At 39.0% G+C, this 20,681-nt stretch overlaps 1 protein-coding gene and 1 long non-coding RNA gene across 2 annotated transcripts in view; one reads left to right on the top strand and one right to left on the bottom strand.

The window, feature by feature from the left end:
• Positions 1-75: 75 nt before the first annotated feature.
• The window catches only part of TNFRSF11B (tumor necrosis factor receptor superfamily, member 11b), a 27,492-nt gene continuing 6,886 nt past the window's right edge, over positions 76-20,681 (top strand). Inside the window, exons 1-2 of the mRNA XM_005885857.2 lie at positions 76-276; positions 17,954-18,323. Of these exons, the coding sequence (XP_005885919.2) occupies positions 247-276; positions 17,954-18,323 (400 nt within the window). The 5' untranslated portion in view covers positions 76-246. The remainder of the gene's footprint in view (positions 277-17,953; positions 18,324-20,681) is intronic.
• LOC102246011 overlaps positions 16,858-20,681 on the bottom strand; it is a 218,397-nt gene continuing 214,573 nt past the window's right edge. Inside the window, exon 4 of the long non-coding RNA XR_314688.2 lies at positions 16,858-16,932. This is a non-coding gene — a long non-coding RNA (uncharacterized LOC102246011). The remainder of the gene's footprint in view (positions 16,933-20,681) is intronic.

The raw sequence follows: 20,681 nt of genomic DNA, 5'->3' as shown, positions 1-20,681 counted from the left end.
ATCCCGGAGCTGTTGGTACCACACTCTATCCCCCACCCCTCCCAGCCTCCCCCGCTCCCGCTCCCGCCCTATGTTCCTAAAAAAGGTGCAGAGTTTTGCCCAGATAGGGTATGAATGATCAAAGCCAAGCCGATACTTCCTGTTGCAACACTATATATATCGTGATGACTGCACGGGCTGCGGAGACGCACCGAAGCGCTTGCCCCGCTGCCGCCACCCAGCGCCTGAGGTTTCCCCGGGACCACAATGAACAAGTTGCTGTGCTGCGCGCTCGTGGTAAGTCCCTGGCCCAGGGGAAGCGGGCGCCAGATCCTGGCAGCTGGGGTGGCTGCCCCGTCTCCTGACTTCTGTACTCCCCGCGGATGGATGGATGGATGGAGGGATGGATGGGGTGAAAGCTCAACTCCATCCCTCTCCCCGGAGAGACTGGGGGTCAGTTTGGAACAGGAGACCTCTTTAAAGCTAACCATGCTTCCAGGGCGTCCCTTTACACTGGAAAGTTCCTGCTGGGTTATGGAGAAGGGAGAGGAGCTCTAGACCTTTCGTGTTTGAATGACTTTTATCCATTTTAATTACTGTCTTCATCTCAAATAATTAACGCCCTCATGTAGTTCATACCATCTTTGCTTATAACTAGGCCATTCTTATTATTACCAATAAAGTAATCCCTTAGAATCAGAGTAAGTTGGGAGGATATGTCAGTCTATTGAAAACTGTCATAATTAGAAAAAACTTTGGATACAGTTATATGACAGATAGAACATTAGGCTCATTCTCCACTTAAGCAAATGTTATGGCAAATTTTGAATAACTGGCATAAAAGAAAAGTTCACACACACATACACACTTTGTAACTGTGCAATTTAACATTTTAATATAATTTTATTATTGGAAATGGCTTTTTCCAGTCCTCAATTCCAATATAATGGGGGAAATATTGGTGGACTAATGTTAATTATGTTCTAAGTATATTTAAATAATTGAAATTGAGCACTACATAGGGCTAAAAGTTAATTTTAACATACTATTTGGAGAAAAATGGAATCTCTGTGACTTGATTTAGCTCCTTAAAAAAAAAAGATATTTCACCAATTAGGTTAATAAGATTTGAAGACTATTCTATGACCAGTGACTCACTTCCTTTATGTCACTAAAGTGAGAAATAGATTAAGATATGAATCAGACATTCACAAAAGGTTAGGAAAACCTATATTTAAGCTACATAGTGTTTTTGAATCTGTTGGCATGAATGCTTGCATTTCAACACCCAACCCACAGTGAATGGAACCCTAAGATGTTTTCCAATTAGTGTCTGGGATACACAAATATAAATAAACAAACAAATAAATAAGTAAATAAATAGCAAAGTCACTAAAGAAAAAGTAGGTTGCTCAGGAGTCCATATAATGCTAATTTTACCTACTGCCATATATTTATATCCACCAATATGGATACTATGGGGAACTTTTTAAAAGTAAACCTTTATTAAAATATAGCACACAGCGAGAATGATACAAGTCATAATGCCGAATGAAGTTTCGCACAGTGAACACTTGTGAGTTAGCACCCGGATCAAGCAGCACTATGTTACCAGCACCCCAGAAGTTCCTGGGCTTGCTCCCCATCACTATTATGTCCAGGGAATGAGTCATCGATATTCTGACTTCTAACACCTTAGATGAGTTTTGCTTGTGTTTGAACTTTACATAAATGGACCATATGCACTTTTTTTATGTCTGGCTACTTTCACTTAAAGTTTTATTTGTGAGACCATCTCTATTATTGGATTACAGTAGTTTGTCCATTTTTATTGCTGTATAGTATTCCATTGTATGGGCACACCACAATTGATTTTCTCATTCTACTTTTTGGCTACTAGTATAAGTAATCCTGCTATTAATATGAGCACACTTTCATTTTTCCTAGCATTTAATATCCTGTTAAAGATTTAATCACTGACATACATATTGTCAATTACTTAAATTTCAGAATATCCACTAAATTATATCCATTTTAGTTATTGTCTTTATCTCAAATAATTAACACCCGCATGCATATATTTATATATAGGGTGTCCCCAAAAATGTATACATACTTAACAGCAGATAGCCCAATTAATGTTTCTTTCTTTTCAGATTTAACCCATTGGAATTAATAATTATTCAAAGTGTGTATACATTTTTTGGGACATCCCATACATACCTAATAACGTGTTCATAAATAATATATAGATAAATGTTTTTATATGTGGTCTGTATAGGAAGATAAACATATATGTAGATAATACTAATTATAGATGGTACAGCATTATCAAAAGAGAAAACTTTGTGTCTTGAACATAATAAATACCTTAAATAAAAGAAAAGTCTTCCCTTTCCCTTTCTGTAGATTTTGAGATTGACTTTATTTTATAAATGATTGGAAATGGATAGTTGGTACTTACATATAAAGAGCCCAGTTACCCTTTTGCAAATACTGAGGTGCAGTTCTAGGATCTGGAAGCATTACAGATGTTTTATACTTTGTACCAGACATGCCACTGGTCACTAGGGACAGGGGTAAAACAAGATGGGCACCCTTTCTGTGCCCATACACCTCTCAGCCTAATGGAGAAGCAGATATTGGACAAGTAACAAATGGGTAAGTGGTGGGTGACTTGGGAATAGAAAAGATCCTGTCCGCCAGAACTTATAAGGGGAGCTGCAATGTGGTGGTTATCAGGTGGACCCAAATGAAATACCAGTACCACCACTTGATAAATTACAGTAGGCAAGTCACATCTCTTTTGAGTTTGAGTTTTCACTTCTGGAAAATAGAGATGATGATAATGCATGCATGCTATAGGACCACATAAAGTTGTGGCTTTATACTGATCCCAGCTTCTAGCATTCAGTGAATTGTGTATATGAAGTGTTGATGATGCTCTAAGGGCCACTAAGCATTACCTTGAAGGAGGAGTAGAATGTTTCATGGTTGGAGATAAACTCAAGGTGTCCTAAAACCTAAGAAGTAGGAGAAATGAAATTCTGTGGCCAAGGAGAGTTCTAGACTCTTTTATGAGAGCTGAGGGTATGCAGGTAGGCGGCAGTGAGGGGATGTGATCACTGAGGTTACTGCCATGGTTCTGGGCTTTCTGGAATGTGCACTAATGGAAGTCAGCAGAGAACCTCTCTGCAAGGTGAGGCAGTCACATCACCAAGTCATTTCTTTCATGGTTGCCCCGGGACCACTGGGAATCCCAACCTCAGCCTAGATTTTAACTGGTGCCTGAAACTTTCCATCGTAAGTGCCAGAATCATCCGTTGGCCTTCTCAGTGCCAAGCTCTGAATTAATGTTATGATAATAGGACTTGGGGGAGGCAGGAGAAGGGGAAGGGGATAGTAGATGCCTTTTCTCAGAACAACTGCCTGATCTTTGATCCTCCTTTAGTATAATACTCTTTCAGATTTTTGGTTGTTTTGTGGTTGTTTACTTTGGTTTCCTCCCCCCGCCCACACACACCCCTCTTGAGTGTGTGCATGTTTCTCTAGCCTATTTATTTGTTTATTTATTTATTTTAAGAGAATGGTCCCTGTGAAGTTTCTAGGAGAATCTGACATATACTCAGTTCAAAACAGCCCTGATCCCTGTCCCTAGCAAACTTCCCGGCCTCTGTCGCCTAGCAACCTTCAGTACAGTTCCTAACTTCAATGTGGTCTTCAATTTTATTTCTTAGGCTTAAACCACAGTTGTCAAATTCCACGGGTTCGGAAGAAGGCATTCTGTGCCAGATGTTTTATCCACTGTGGTCTAGACGGGGAGCTATGGCAGTGTCTATCAAGGGAACACTGAACACACATTCAAATATTCTTACTCCCGGAGTCCCTGACTTGCCTCCTGGGTTTTCCTTTAAGCAACCCTCAGCCCCCTGCCTGCAAGTTCCCTTTTCTGAAAGCTTTCTGTGAAAAGCATTATTTCCATTAGCATCTCATTAACCAACAGCATTTCCTTTAGCTTGAGTTTCTCCTTTGTAGCAAAAAAAAAAAAAAAAAAAAAAAAAAGGACTGGGAAGTAGATTGAAAAAAAAGGCTTATTTATGTTTGTATTATTCAAGGCCTTGACTAAGGGTGCTTGGCTTGGCTGTCCCTTATGTTGTTACTATACAGCAGAGATGCCAAGTTTATCAGTGAATTTGTATATTTTACCTTGGAGGACAGTATTTCTCAATCATATTACACTTCTTCCAAGGACTTTTAAAGTAAATCCTTTGTAACAACTTCCTTGCCCTCCTGAAATGAAATTTAGAGTGCACATATTTTACCTATATACATAATTTTTGAACCTCTCTACACCAGCATAACTATACTATAAAGGAAAAATAAAAGAACAGTAATTTATAAACTAAGCTTCACTAGAAGACACGATGAAATAGTGATCTGTTGGCAGCTTTATGTACAATTGTCATGAACAGACCATTAGGAACAAAGACTGCAGCGCGTGTCTCACTGGGGCTCAAAGCCATGATCAGCGTTGGCTTTGGTGCTATGATTTTCTGAGATGATGAATAAATCTTGCTAAAGTTTTAAACAAAACTAAAGTAGCTTCTATCAAATTTTATCTTGTTGAATTTTGAGAAAATTCAGTATTTATAGAAAGCATGCAAAAACCAGTTTGTGTCTATATAAAATGGAATTGGAATCTAAGCTCAGTCAATGAGAAACAGGTTTGTAAATAGGACAATTGAAAGTATGTGGGACATGGGCTCATTTTTAAATTTTTTTTAGAGAAATAGGAAGTGGGCGAGATAGATAGATAGATAGATAGATAGATAGATAGATAAACATCAATTTGTTGTTCCTTTTATTTCCACTTATTTATGCATTTGTTGGTTGATTCTTGTATGTGCTCTGACTGGATCAAACCTGTAACCTTAGCTTATGGGGATGATGCTCTATGGGGGTGACATGGGCTTAGTCTTGATTATTCAGGACACCTAGCAAAACACAGCCCTCTTAACAACAGAAATCCCCCACAAATTTGCAGAACTTTCAGGGGATAGTGCCATTCCTATAGCAAACCAAGTATGAGCTCTTTGCAAATACTGATTTCCATCTTCTTCATATTTATATCACACCCTTCCACCCCAGGTCTTCACAGTACCTGACACTAAATGTTTGCTGAGTCAAAGGAGCTATGGCGAGATTTGTTAGTGTGTTGTATAACCTACCAGCAGTTTCCATGGATGTTCCCACACAATTTAGTTTACTGCCCAAGACTTAACATTCTAATGTTGGCTTTGATATTTTTCAAGATATAAATATAACACCTTACCCATCTGACTGATATTTAAATATTTTCTGTACATTTTTACTATGAAGGTCTTGAAGGCCCATTCTTAAGTGAGAAAAAAAATAATAACTAGATTCATATATTGACCCTCGGAGGTGCTGCCTAAGCTCAGTCAAACCTGTGTTCTGATTGTCCCATCTGGTTGATTCAGGCATGGATGCTCATTTTTGATTTTGATATATTTTATGTGTTTGTAAAATGGGCCAATGGAGATATCAAGTAGGCATTTAGATTAAAAAAAAATTGGATCTTGGTAGAATCCAAGCTGGAGATAAAAATTCTAGGTTATCAACATAGGGTGGGTTTTGAAACCCATGGGGGAAGAATGATTGATTATACATGACAAGAGAGGAGAGAAGGAAGCTGGTCCAGAACATATTTCTGATACCGATAGTCTGGTAAACAAAATGCAAATATGAACAATAATAGCAGCCATGTTTGGAAAAGAAAACAAAAATCAAAATAAAACAGCAACCCACAATAGCAGGAACCAGTAGATCGGAAATCCTAGCAACATCTGTAAACTATCTGTGCAAGAAGAAAGAGTGAGGTATGGCCAACTTGAAATAGATACAAGGACAGTATTTTTATGTGACATGTAATTAGTTTTTGGAACTCACTACCACAGAATATTTTGGGGTAACTAGCATAGAATGTCTAAAAAAAGAATTCTTTTAGACAGTTGTAAGGGATAAGAATAGGGTTACAACACATTAGGTAAGAAGTTGTGTGGTACCCGCTCCCTCTCGCATTTACCTGGCCTCTCTAAATTAATGTTCCAAAGGCCAGAACAGTCTACAGACACACTAAAATGGTTTTCGCCAACGACAAGGTGACATAACTTCCCAGGTGTTGGGTAGATTTTTTTTCACCCCAATTTCACAGAAGCAACTGAGTCAGCCTGACCATAAATGGGTAGAAGATGGAGAAGGAAATGCAATGTCATTCCTGAAGCTCTTCTAAAAAAAGTAATGTGCTCCTAATGGGCTTGATTTATTACCTCTTATTGTGATTTAAATAAAAATTCTATCTCCAAAATTATAGTTTTAATACTGTGAAAACGTTGTTTAATTTCCTTCAAGCATCTTCTATAAAAATAAGAAAGAATAGCCTTAGGATTTTCACTTCAATTTAGTCTGTACCTTGGAAGCACTTTCTGTAAGTGCCTCTTAAATAATCAACTCTAAAATAGAAAAATAGGTGTCAAGATGAATTTAGATTTAAAGTAAGACAGTAATTCATCTAAGCTTTGTGACTGCCTTTAGTAAATTCAATTTTCTTTTCTGGTCTTTGATCCAAAAACCTCAATTCTCTTGCCACACAGTAATGTTATTTTGTTTCAGAAAACTATTTCTTTTATTCTTAGAAAAATATAGATATCAGGGCCCTATTCCTTAGAAAGTTCCCCCTACCATTAATTGCCACTACCACCACCAAAACAAAAAGTAATTTAGGAATTCATCTGTGGGACATACTGACAATAAGACCTCTGCAGCAGCAGACAAGAGGCAAGGGATCTCATTTCTCAGTTTTGCTTTAGACTCTAAGGTCTAGTCAGTGACTCCACTTATTTGCGTCTTATTACTCATCTCTAAAATAGGGGTGTTGGACCAGGTGTATGTAGAAGGCTTTTTCAGTTTTCAGCTCTGTCACTGAAAAAAGGAATTTAAAAAAGATTGATTATACTGTGTATTATTTACTATTCCAATACAAATAAATAGTTGTATTTAAATACTTTATTATTTAATATTAAAGTTTTAGTATATATTTTTAAATCAAATATACTTATTCCTAAAGGAATGTCTTGTTCTGTTTTAATATATTTTGTTGCAATTGTCAAAGTTTCTTCTGCTGCCGAAACCGGTTTGGCTCAGTGGATAGAGCGTCAGCCTGTGGACTGAAGGGTCCCAGGTTCGATTCCGGTCAAGGGCATGTACCTGGGTTGCAGGCACATCCCCAGTGGGAGATGTGCAGGAGGCAGCTGATTGATGTTTCTCTCTCATCGATGTTTCTAACTCTCTATCCCTCTCCCTTCCTCTCTGTAAAAAATCAATAAAATATATTTAAAAAAAAACAGTTTCTTCTGCTCAGCTGGTTTCATGTATAAGAAATTCTGTTTAAGTCAATGAGATCACAAGAGGAAGCAGCTTTCAAAATGCCACTTACTTTTAAGTAGCAGGACTTGTTTTAGGATCAGAGGTTATTCTTTGAAACTAAGAACTATTTTCCCACCCTGAAACAAGTCCTTGTTGTCTTTAGCTAGTATGCATGGAGTCATTAATGTGCCTATGTCTTATATTCCATTTAGTTAGAAGCCAGGTCCAATACATTCCCTCAGGACTTAATGCAGAGGTATAATTATGGTCTCCTTATTCTTACTGAGCAGAATTTTCTTCTTTGAATTTATATTCACAAGGGAGTACCTGACAATTGCATACCTCTCTTTAGAATAAATGTCAATCCTTCAGGCAGAATAAGCATGATAATGAGTAGGTTGGCATGGCCATTAACTACTACACCAAATACTCCACCTGGCTGATAGACAGAACCCTCTGCTCCCACACTCCTGTCTCTTATTTTAATGCCTGGTGAAAAGAAAAAAAATCAACTAGATTGTTTTAAAATAAAGGTCAACTAAAGAGTATGAATGATGTTTATTGAGTGATAATGTAGTTGTTAATGCTGTTTGTAAATTGTTCTCATTTCTCCTCCCTTCCAGAAACTTGCTAGGATTGCGCCTCCTGGCTTCCTTCCTTCTGGTGGGGAAGGCGGATGGTGTGGTGTGAATAGTTCTAGCCAATAAGTCACTTCTGAGTAATAGCGCTTAATGGCCAATATGTGACCCCCAACATTTTTTTCTCTTTCCCTCCTCCACAACAAGCCAGCCATGTTCCAGATATTAGTTGCTGTCTCATCCTAAGTCCTGGACAGAGGACAATGCTAACAGCTTTCAGTGGACCCATTAGGGATGTAGCATGAGTGAGAGGTAAATCTTTGTTATTTTTAGGCCACTGAGATTCTGAAGTTGTTAGCGCAGCATAAAACTCAGCCAGTCTTGACTTATACAGTGGCCAAACCACAATCATATCTCTGATCATTGAGGGACAGTAACTGCAAAGAGCACTTCAAAATCACAAGTGACTCAAATCTATGGCTTTAGATGATCAATTTAAACTCCTTTTCCTTCAAAGGTATTGTTAGCAGGAGTCATGTGCAAGAACCTCTTCTGATGCTAAAAATTCAAAATTTAGGGAACTGAGATTACTTAAAAGTTTAGCTGGCCTTTAAAACGAGAAGGTAAACAGATACTTAACAGGAGACTCTAAACCAAACACACTTTTCTGGGAGAGTAAATGGACAGGGATCATGCTTTTTCTTTTCATTGTTTCCAACTGACCCTTCCTTTATAGAGGTACACTCATCTCTGTCTTTCATCAGGACAACTTCTACCCACATAAACAGAGCCAAAAGGAGGAAACCGTAAAACAAAGAGACACCATTCTTAGAATATATGAAAGTCACACACAATGATTCACATAACTTTCACAAAAATCCTATCATGCAGAGATTAGTATCTGTTTTATGAACGAGAAAACTGAGTAGTTTTCCCTAAGATTGGTTAACTAGCTAAGTTTTTTTCTGCCCTGAAGGAGCTTAGATCTAGTTACAGAGTCCAGTGAAAAAATACCCATAAATCAGAGCTGAGTCTCTGTGGGTGCTTTCAATCCAGAGTTCTCTCTGCTAGGGTTAAGCACACCTCCGGATGGGACCCCAGAGGGCCAGATCCCCGGACCAAACAATGCCAATGTATTTTCATTCCTTTTCTCTCCGTCAGCTGCAGGGGTCACCATGGTTTTTGATTGTTTTGAAATTAAATGCCTGGGCCTCTTTATTGGACTTAGTTCTAAGCCCAGATTCCTTAGGGAACAGAGCCAGAGGCAAACGCTTATGTGTTAGTACCTCGTTAGAAAGTGCAATCCTAGGGAAGCAAGAGTGAGCCAAAGAAGTGTAAGGCAGAAAAGAAAGCAGATTCGAGGGGGTGCCTGACTGAGAAGCTGCTGCTATGTGTAAAGTGTAGCTAATTGCTCAGTCTCACAGGACCATCTTCCAAAGAGGCTGTGTGAGAAGAATTTATTATTCACCAGGATAGATAGATAGATAGATAGATAGATAGATAGATAGATAGATAGATAGATAGAATCAACAAAATAATGCCCAGCCTATAGAAAAGTTTGATAAGAATTTATTTGGGCAAAATTTTGAGGACAAGCCCAGAAACACAGTCTCAATGAATTGAGAAAATGCTCAGAAGAATGGCAGTTTTGTAGCCCCTTTTATGCATTTAGAATCATAAGGAAAACTTAAGGAAGATACATGAAATTCACTGGTGGTAGATTAAGAAGGTGAGAGAAAGCAAAACAAGGGAAATCTCTAGATTGATCAAAAGCAAAAGAAGAAGCACACACTTCTTTTACATTGGTGGGTACAAGATAGTTAATAACACAGCACGATGACGAGACAGTACAAGGGGAACAAGATAAGGGGTTCTGTGGTCTCGTGCCCTGGGGCCTGCAGTTGTGCCTTAGAGGAGTCTAGAAAAGAAAATTACTCTGACATTTCAAAGGTATGTTATCCTAGGTGGGTAAGAACAATGGAAAGGGCTCATTGAGGGTAAACTGACCTTTGCTAAGGGAGCTATAAGCCTGATAAGTGACTACTGCCATGGCCTGCCCAGGTAAGGATTTATGATTAGACCATCCTGTGTGCTTACTTTTGCTCAGTAAGCTTGTCAGGCCTGCCATGTGCCCCCTGAGCTTGTCAGATTTTATTCCACAGCTCCATTTTTTCATTCACGCTAGATCAATAGATAGACAGATAGAAGATAGATCTTACCGAATTTTACATTGTAGTTGATCATCTATATGCCTATCTCCTTCATAAGAATGTAAGTCCCCAGGAGGGTGAGTCAGTTATTAAAGGCTTAGAGTAGAATTGAATCTCAGCTGGAATGTGTACTAGCCCTCTGGCCTTTGCCAAGTCACTCACCTTCTCTGAAAATCAGTTTCTTCATCTATAAAATGGGCTAGTCCTATCTCCCCAAAGATGTCTGGAGGGGGCCCTAGCTGGGTAATTCAGTTGGTTAGAGAATCATCCCTCAGTTGGTTGCAGATTTGATCTCCGCTCAGGACACATACAGGAAACAACCAATGAATGCAGAAATAACTTGAACAACAAATCTCTCTCTCTCTCTCTCTCTGTCTGTCTGTCTCTCTCTCTCTCCCCCCACTTTTACCCCCTTCCTCTCTCTCTCTAAAAAAGAAAAGATGGTTGGAGGGGATGGATAATAAAAGGGCTTATAATAATATAATAATAATATTATAATATACTGGTTATATTATACTGTATAATCTATATATATAAAAGGCTAATATGCAAAGTGTCCCCACGGGAGTTCAACCGGGAGACCAGGAGTTCTATCGCTCACTATGACATGCGCTGATCACCAGGAGGCAGCATGGAATAAAGGAAGGCCCCGGCCAGCAGCCAGCAGCTGGGGAAGGAAGGCCCTGGTCAGCAGCTGGAAGGCCCTGATTGTCAGCCAGGCCTAGGGACCCTACCTGTGCATGAATTTTGTGCACTGGGCCTCTAGTAATATTATAATATACTGGCTATTATTATTTACTACACACAGGGCTTCTAGTATGGTGTTTCACTGTTATAGGCACAGAGTAAATATCTATATGCTTAAATCGGATGCTGTTCTATTTCATTTCTACTTCCAGTTTCTATTCCATTTCACAATCTTTTCTAATTTTGACCAGCTGTCCTTGACCATATATTGATTGAGCTTTAATCTAGGTCATTAGCAACCAAAAGAGATTCATAAGATGTTGTGAGCCAGATACTATCTTCAAAGGAAAACACTGTAGAAATAAAATGGAATTTAAAAATTGATGTTAAAAACTATCTGCATAATAAATGCATTGCCAATTCTGAGCCTCAAATATCAGGGACTATTGATGGAAAACTGTTGTGATTCCACCCTGTGCTTATCAGGTAGGCCTGAATGGACATAAATATAAGAAGAATTGCAACCAACCTTGCTATTGAGTTGAAGTTTTTAGAATTGATGTTATATCTCAAATCTGGTGATTAACAGAAGCCCAAAAGAAGAAATGTTAAGATCTGGGAGCCAAAGGATGTGAGATTTCTACAAACATCTGTTGGGAAGTTTTAAGTGTTTACCTGTATTACATGTTCTTTTTTTCAGAGATTTCCCCCTTTATTTATTAATCTGTCAAATGTTAATTGTCTGTAACACTCCTGAAGCACCAAAAGCATCATAAGCAAATCTGCCCTGACAATTCTGGTTGATGCCAAAAATAAACAAGCTACTGCTAATTAATGTAAAAGCCTTCAAACAACTAAAGGAAAAGTCTGAAGGGAACCCCCCCCAAAAAAATCACATTTTAAAGTTAAGTTTTACTTGGAGACAGTTCTTCAGCCCCAAGGAAAGCAAAATAGTGTAGAATTTGGCCCAGTGATTCATCTAATAAATCATAATTGCTTGTGTTTTCTTTCCCCTGTTTGCCTAGCGAAAGCTATTGGGAGCAAATCAGTTTTGTGTAGATGAACAGATTTAATTCATCTGCTCTTACTTCCTACCTACAGGCATAATCCTCAGCCAAGCAACTGTCTGTTGTGGAAAGTATTAAGCAGTGGTAAACCCTCAGGTCGGGAACTGGCAGGAGCAGATAAACCTCTCAAATGAACAACCTGCTTTTTTCACACATTCTCCTGTGGAATGGAAGCTAAATACAAATGGAACAGTTTGTGCAATCCTTTAGACTGACTGTCATCACTATGGTTTTACAGATGAGAAAATTGCAGTTTTTGTGCTTGTCCTTGCTCACATATCCTTTAATGTGGATATTTATCTGCATCTATATAATCATCAATGATCCTAATTACACATAGTAGATACTCATTCACTCTATCTGTTGAACTGAATGAAATCACATCAGCTATCATGAATACTTGCTATGTGTAAGACACTGTGCTAAGCACTTAAGGTGTATGAGGCTCTCTGAGGAAACCCATGGAACTGCCTTGAAACATATGACCTACACCAAGAAAATGATACCAGGTGGGAAGACACTGAAGCTGATATTAAAAACACATCAGAGATGCTTTTCCTGGAGACAGTTAAGGACAGGGCAGAAAATCAACTTAAGCCACATTTTAGGCGTGTTACTTCTTACTGGACAAGAAACTTGAAAATACTTCCAGAAATGTGTCTGATTCAAAATGTCTCCCATTTTTCACATCCTGTGTAATTGGCATGTATAACAGTGCCTCATACTTTTCTGGGGCCTTATTCTTTATCAAGTTTACTTGTGTCCCTTTACTCATCTAAAATATAACAGTTGTACAAGGAGAGGTAAACTAAGGATTATCCTCATTTTAGAGGTAAGATAGTGGCCCAGGGTCTAACTGGGTTTGGAACCCTGGGGTACATAGTCTAGATGCAGGTTCCAAACTGAAAGTGTTTTTGGCGATTCACATTGATCTAATTATGCCATGCCATGCACTTTTTAGATTACTGATTATCCCTTTAGCATTTTTGAAACTCTCTGTGATATCCCTACTTTTTTTTTAACATTCTCTTTTTTTTTAATCCCATCTTGCAAATATTTATGAGTCCCAAGGGTTAACATTTTTGTCCTTTTTGCTTGTATACAATATCCTTGGGTAATGCCATCTGATCTCTTTGCCTCTAGACTCGTTTACATGATTATAACCCCAAAATCTCTGATCTTAGCTGCATTTATGTCCTGAATTCCCAGTACATATATCCATTTGAGTCTCATAGATGGAAGATGTTCCAAACTAAATCCACTGTCGTTCTCCATAATTGTCTCCTCCTTCTTCTGTCACTAATTAATGGCAATACCACATACCTAATGGTTAGAATTCGTGGGCATGTTCTTATTGCTCATTCTAGTCCCTCTTCCCCATGTAGCCGGCCAACAGATCATATCTATCATTCCTTTCCTCCATTACTAGTGTTTCACATCAGCCCCTCCTCATTTATGACCTGTTTCTCTGTTGAATCTTTTCTTGATTCTCTTTCTCTTTCCTTCTGCAACCAATTGTTTTTGCAGTGATTTATGAGTATTTAACCTCAGGTTGGGCTTTTAAATGAATGTTCCTATGAAACAGGAACATTAACTTATTCAACTCCATTGCTTAGCAGTATTTCTAAAGCATAGTAATTGTTTCAATAAGTGCTGAATAAATGAGTTATTTAAGGAATGGGGGAAAATACAAAGGAGCCACTACACTCTAAGTCTGTAGGAAATCAAACAAACTAACCTCCATAGGAAAAATGGCTCTTTCTGTGTGTGTGTTTTTAGGCAGTCAATGCATATTTATCAAATGAATGAAGAGTGAAAGAATGAATGAGTGAATGAATAAACTCCTATAGATGTAGCCCAAAGGTACTCACAACAACATTGCTTTATCTCATAAACTCATTAAAAATGTTCCATTCTATTCTGCAGGAGGCTCTGATATAAAATATCGGGAGGGGGGGAGTTGTTTTTCTTTAAATAAGCTTTATAATTCATACTGCAAGAGCTCTTTAGGAAACTCACCATAATATATATCCTGAATGTTTCTTTCTTTCTTTTTTTTGGCCAAGATGAACTATAAAATGGCATGGTTTCCCAACTGACCAGAAGTTTACCTAACTCTGGATAGTCCTCAAATAGTTTTCTGCGGCAAAGATCATGACGAGGGATCACAAAAGGAACTCCCAAACCAAGTAGTTATTTCAAGCTTTGCGTGGGCTCTTTTAATGAATTTTCCATAAATGGAAACCCACTGGGTCACTCACGGTTCTACATACCAGAGGGCAAGCCCAGTAGTATGGGGTTGGCTGCATTGCATAATAAAAAAATAAACTTGCTGGAGGAAGTGTATTCTCCTCTTGTGCTTTATGAAGAAGCGTGCACCAGTAGAATGCTATAGTCAAGTTACTTATCATCTGAGAAATGGCCTTCTCAGTAGCTTTGGACAAAAGCTAGTCTTAGCACAAAGAAAGAAAAGTCAAGGGCTTTAGGAAGGCTTTGTTTGATCTTCTAACTTTCGTGATCTCCTAACTCTATACTCTTGAGTTTACATGAAAAATTAGCACCTTAGGGCTACCTTTGGACTGCACGAAGGCTATAGCATAGGTGAGGGCATTTGGTAAATGCTAAAGGTTTTGGCCAAAAAATAGTATTCTGTTCCACATGCTCTGGGTTTGAATTCTGCCTCTGCTAGTTGTTATTACACACCTATGCACATGTCCTGGATTTTGCAGATGCTCCTCAGTGGTTATGCAATTTACACAGAAAAATATTTTTGAACTCAGTACTATCAGCTGGCAGAGGGGATAAAGGCAATGTTAGACAGCCTGTCTTCCTAGGCGGGCATCTTTTTCATTGCATTTCCAGGAAATGCAAAATAAAGTAAGAGAGAGGACTGATGAAGCATTCTATTAATCTTCCCCGTCCTCTGTACAGTAACTGGTTCCAGAAATTTTATGTGGGAATTGGGGCTAACCAGAGACTGAGACCTAAACATCCAATTCTGGCCACAGAGAGTTCTGTCTTTTTACCAAAGTGGAAATTTTCAAATGAAACACAGAGGCCCCATGCAACTTACTGAAAACAAGTCTGTAGTCCCTCCAGACATTCCTATTTTTTAAAATATATAGGATAATTCTATCCAGTAGCCTTAGAGAAACTGCCTTCAATAATACAATTGCTCTCTAATTCTTAAGTCAACCTTATTTATCTTTTTCTCTGTGGATTCCTTTCACCTCAACTTCTCTGTATTTTGAAGAAATGGTAACTAATTTCCAAAGCATGGTTTCAGGAAACCAATAGTGTCATGTCCAATTGCCTAGAAAAATACAAATCGAGTCAGCATTCTTGGTCTGATCTTGTATTTGCATGGCTCCTTCCAGTGAGGAACACAGGCACCATCTGTGGGGTTTTCCCATCCCATCCTCATCACTTCTTGGTGAGGGAGGAGAGTAGGCACTGAATAAGTGGGCATAGCTGAACCACTGTGCTAAAATGGGCAAGGGGGAATGATGGCAAGCTGGGCTGGGGAAGGTCTTAGGACTGCTAGCCCTACCAGAAGGGGGCTCACTCAGCAGTAGCATGCAAGACAAGTGTTCTGAAAGAAGCAGATCCTTCAGAAGTGAACAGCAAGAGAACAAAGCATTTCTCATTGCTTGCCGTGTCTTTGCAAGTTGCACCAGGAAAATTCTATTTCCTAACATTGAGTATTTTAGAAATATTTGAGTCCAATCTACACAAAGGGCCTTGAAAGAAGACATAGCCATATGTTATAGAACATATTCAAATGATCAAGAAGCAACAAAGTCATTTCATCTTGCTTTGTTTCTTTTAAACACTGATCATTATTTGTAACTATTTATTTCTCCTCTGCTTTCTGCCTCTTCGCTAGACTATGAGCTCCTGAAGGCACAGACCATCTTAGTTTTGTGCATCACCATATGCTCTGTTCCTTCCTTCCACAGTGCCTGGTATTCTGTGGGTACTCAGTTAATGTGTGTTGAATGAATATATTCCATTTATTTCTGAAAGATTAGGAGCAAACCAGTACTTTCACACCATTCTGGTTCATTTCTTTCTTCTAATGTCCACCCACTCCAAATGAGCCAAGAAAAAGAAAAGAAACTCTTATCCTTTGCAGCAACATAGATGGACCTGAAGAGCATTATGCTAAGCAAAATAAGCCCTTTAGAGAAAGACAAATACCATCTGATCTCACTAATGTCACTAATATGTGGACTCTAATGAACAAAATAAGATGATGAACAAAATAGAACTAGAAGCATGGATACATGGAATAGGCTGGCAGGTGCCAGAGAAGAGGCGGGGCGGGGGAGGGGAAGAAGGAGAGGTGACTGGGTAGAGAGGTGAAGGGATTAGCTAAAGAACATATGTGCATACCCCATGAACTTGGACAATTGGTGCTGAAGGCCAAGGGAGGGGGAGCCAGGGCTGGTAGAGGTAGACAAAGTGGGGGTGGGGTTGGGGACATCTAGTGTCAATGTTAAAAATTTTTAAATTTAAAATAAAGAGAGAAAGGAAGGAAGGAAGGAAGGAAGGACAGAAGGAAGGAAGGGAGGAAGGAAGGGAAAATTTAAGAACATTTTCCTCAGTAAACCTCAGGTTATGAGGTGTCATCCCCATTTTGCACGGTACTCTATGTTTTGTTGGTTAGGAGTCCTTAACGTCATAGCACTCCGAAAATTTCTCTTGGATAAAACGTGAATGGCCCTAAGTGAGATACTTTGTTCTCTTCTTCTAGTTTATCAGCTGACATCAGGTCCATTCAGCCCTGATGCTTGTTGTGTTGCAATAAGAAGTGAATGAAATTACTCAGATTAAAATGCCCAAATGCTTATTAAAAAAGAGGCCATTCTTTACCTTTGTCACTCTAATTCCACAGCGAGTGCTGTTTCCTTAGCTTTGCATGCTTTTCCTGGGTCAAGGGGTTTCTGTGACATTTCCTGAGTTCTGCAAAGAAGAGTTTGGAAAAATTTACTGTGTTTGGCCTGTCACCTCCCAAAAGCATGAAAATAGTCAGTGTTGATCCCTTTCCCAAAAACAAATAATAAAAAGCAAACAAACCATCCCCTACATACAAAGAACACTGTTCCTTCTGAGCTACGTCAATGCTCCCTAGAAGACCTGTGCGTCTAAAACACAAGATGGACTGCTTAGTTGGAGCTGCCCTCCCAAGCTTGAAAAATCGTCTTTTTTTTCTCTTTCTGCACAGAATTCTTCTTGTCATATGTATGGATACTTATGAAACCCTACCTACTCTCTGAAGTTTTTCCCAGAAGAGAGGTAGTCATTTAGTTTTCTAGACACAATTGACCTGTGAGAGTCAAGACTGGGCCATTGATGTTCTAGAGGAAATATCAGTTTTAAAATTCTAGGACTATTTCCAGTGGATTGCAAGCTCTATGGGGACAGGGACCATGCCTCACTCACCAGCATCTCCCTGGTACATTCCTGGTAGGCATTCAATGCCTATCTGTGGAATGAATGAATGAATGCATTGATCAGGATGACTGTTGATGTCATGATACAAACTTTGTACTTCTCCACCTCTTTACTTACTATATGTTTGGAATCATTAAGTCTTAGAAGAGGTACGGTATGCTCTTCTGAGAACCACTAGTTCATCCAACTCAATCATCTAGAGAAAATCATGAAGACCAGGGAGATACAGTGTCTTTGAGGCCACGAGGGTTATTTAGTGATACAGCTAGTTGTAATAATTTCTATTCTGATAAGCTTTCTACTCCAGTGATCTATGAGCTGAATTTACTTAATATAGATGTGCTGCCATCCCCATCTTGGTCTTTGAGATTAAGCGAATAGAGGCAAGAATTGCGGCCTCTGAACTTACCTTGTTGTGCCGCTCAGCAGGTAGGAAGTTCATAAAGGACTCTTTGATTCTTGCGATGCCTTTGCACAAAGGAACCACCCTATTTCCATGCTGACACTGCCACTATTTCCTTTCTTCTAGTTCCTGGACATCTCCATTAAATGGACCACTCAAGAAATATTTCCCCCAAAGTACCTTCATTATGACCCAGACACCTCTCGCCAGCTGATGTGTGATAAATGTCCCCCTGGCACCTACTTAAAACAGCACTGTACAGCACGGCGGAAGACCGTGTGTGCCCCTTGTCCTGACAACTACTACACAAACACCTGGCACACCAGTGATGAGTGTCTGTACTGCAACACAGCGTGCAAAGAGCTGCAGTATGTCAAGCAGGAGTGCAACCGCACCCACAACCGCGTGTGCGAATGCGAAGAAGGGCGCTACCTCGAGCTGGAGTTCTGCTTGAAGCATAGGAGCTGCCCCCCTGGTTTCGGAGTTCTGCAAGCTGGTATGCATCAGCTTTCCAACACGCTGCCAAAGTGATTAGGATTGTACAAAGTCAAGTAGTAGGGGAAGTTTAAGGGTACACTTTTGTCTGATGATATTAAGGATAGCAAATTGCAAAGGTAATGGAACCTGCTAGATATGTACTATGTGTCTGGATTGCTGCCAAACGACCATTTCTCAGAGGAATACCCTGCTGCTCCAGGGCGATTTAGTGACAAATCTCAAATGCAGCAAATTGCTCTCTAATGAGATGCATGATGGATTGCTTTTTTTAAAGGGACACACTCTGAGTTGCACTGTTTATAGCTGATAGATACCTCTCTGTTTCACTTCAGCATGGACAGCTTCAAACTGCAGTGCTTTTTGACAAACATCAGAAATCTTAATTGATACCAAGAGAGTAATTATGCTGATATTGATGAGGCTCTGCAGTGCTAACAATGAGCAGTTATAATTAATTATGCAAAAAATGAGAATGGCTAGGGGAAATGAATTTCATTATAAAAAATGAAGCTAGTTCTTCCTTTGGCATGGGAGTTGAGTGTCTGGGAGGATAAAGACTGCAGCAGTATCTCACTGATGAGCTTATTCTTTATCTTAGACAAAACAGATTGTCAAGCCAAGAGTAAGTACTTGTCTACAAACAAAATACTTTCTCTTTGCATTTTGAACAGCATAGGTTAAGGCCAGTGTGCATTGACTTTTTTAAAGCTGCAACCCACATTTTTTTTCCTACCACATTCATGAAGCTTCAGTATAGTCTCATAGCTTGAGAAAATGAGGAGTAATTCACTTAATTTCTGGAGGAAGTAGTAATCAGTACAAATTCTGATTACTCAGTTAGAAGTCATATTTCTCAGCCTCTGCACCACTGATATTGAGGGCTGGATAATTCTTTCTGTATGCAGTTGTCCTGTGTATTTTAGAGTGTTTAACAGCATCCCTGGTCTCTAGTCACTAAATGTTCCTCCCCCACTGGTGACAATCAAAAGAAGTCTCCAGACATTACCAATTGTCTCCTGATGGCAGAATTGCCCCTGGTTGACAACCACTGGTTTAGAGGAGCTAATTATTTGGAACTATTTTAACCTTCAAAAGTTGTGATATACAGAGTTTAAATTATTAGATGACAAATACAAAGCAAGCATATTCAAATATTTAAATCTATTGTTTCCTAAGTTGTGAATCTTGTAAAATTAATCACAGAAGGTGCAAACTGCATGATGGCTCCTTAAAGTACCTCTAGTATGAGTATTTAAGGGAGAAATTAGTAACACTTCCTAGTTTTTATTGGATGATACTTTGGGACTCAAAAGCTAAGCCAAGTTGTAGAAGAGAAAAGCCAATACAACAAAAACAAATCCATTTAATTCAATTCAGTACATTGAATATGTAGAAAAATTAATGAAGGGACTAGGCAGCTTGGAAATTAGAAAGATTTGATAAAATAATGGAAATAGCAAGGATTTTTCTCACATAAGCATGGAAATCTGTTTGTAGAATGAAGTAAGCTAGTACCACAGTGGGCTTATTTACCTCTCACTCCCCGTTCCTCAGGGACAATAAGAGTTTCCAGCCCAAAGGGAAGGAAGGTTTATGCAATGTTATTCTAAGAAATATTTATCAACCCTTCCTTTCTGTCGTTGTTTTGAAGTTAGATTGACTCTGAATTTTATTTACTTCATTCTATCTGTTAGTCTTATAATTCCTATGTCAGCACCTGGGGCCAGCATGGTGAAATTCTCAACAGTAGAACAAAACTCCTTTCATCATTATGACATGTGGCATTGGCCTGGCAGATTATACTTTGTATGTTTCCACTGGTATTAATAAGGCCAACTTTTTTACTTAGATGGATAAATCTTTCTTTGTAAAAAGTTCTACCAATTATAAAAGAGGGAAGTCCTATTCAGCAAGGTCATTATATAAAGCCTCCAAAGACATTGAGAAACTTTACTTCTGTCATCCTTGGATTTCTTTTGTTAAAGAACTTTAAAGGCTAAGCTACCTGAGAGAATGGCTTGTACCGATGACTTTCTCACTGAGATGCATGCAAAGACCCAACCCGTCAATGTGTATGTGAAGAATGACAAGTTTTTCTTTGTGCAGTTGGCTCTCCAGAACACTTGGCAACTGGCAAAGGGAGACTTGGATCCAGGTGTCCAAGTCCACTTATTTCCAGAATATTAGCAACGAAAGAATACCATGGGCTCCCTGCCCAAATACCTTCACTTAAGATATTGCATATAAGCATAACCAATGGACATAAGGCACTGGGGGGTAGGGGAGGCCAGGGAATTGTCAAGGGCAGGGGAAAAAAAGGAGAAATATGTAATACTCTTTGTAATAATTTAAGCAA

This window comes from Myotis brandtii, unplaced genomic scaffold, assembly GCF_000412655.1.
Source record: "Myotis brandtii unplaced genomic scaffold, ASM41265v1 scaffold931, whole genome shotgun sequence".
Taxonomy (NCBI): domain Eukaryota; kingdom Metazoa; phylum Chordata; class Mammalia; order Chiroptera; family Vespertilionidae; genus Myotis; species Myotis brandtii.
Note: the sequence above shows the minus strand (reverse complement) of the source record. Positions and strands in the feature narration are given on the sequence as shown.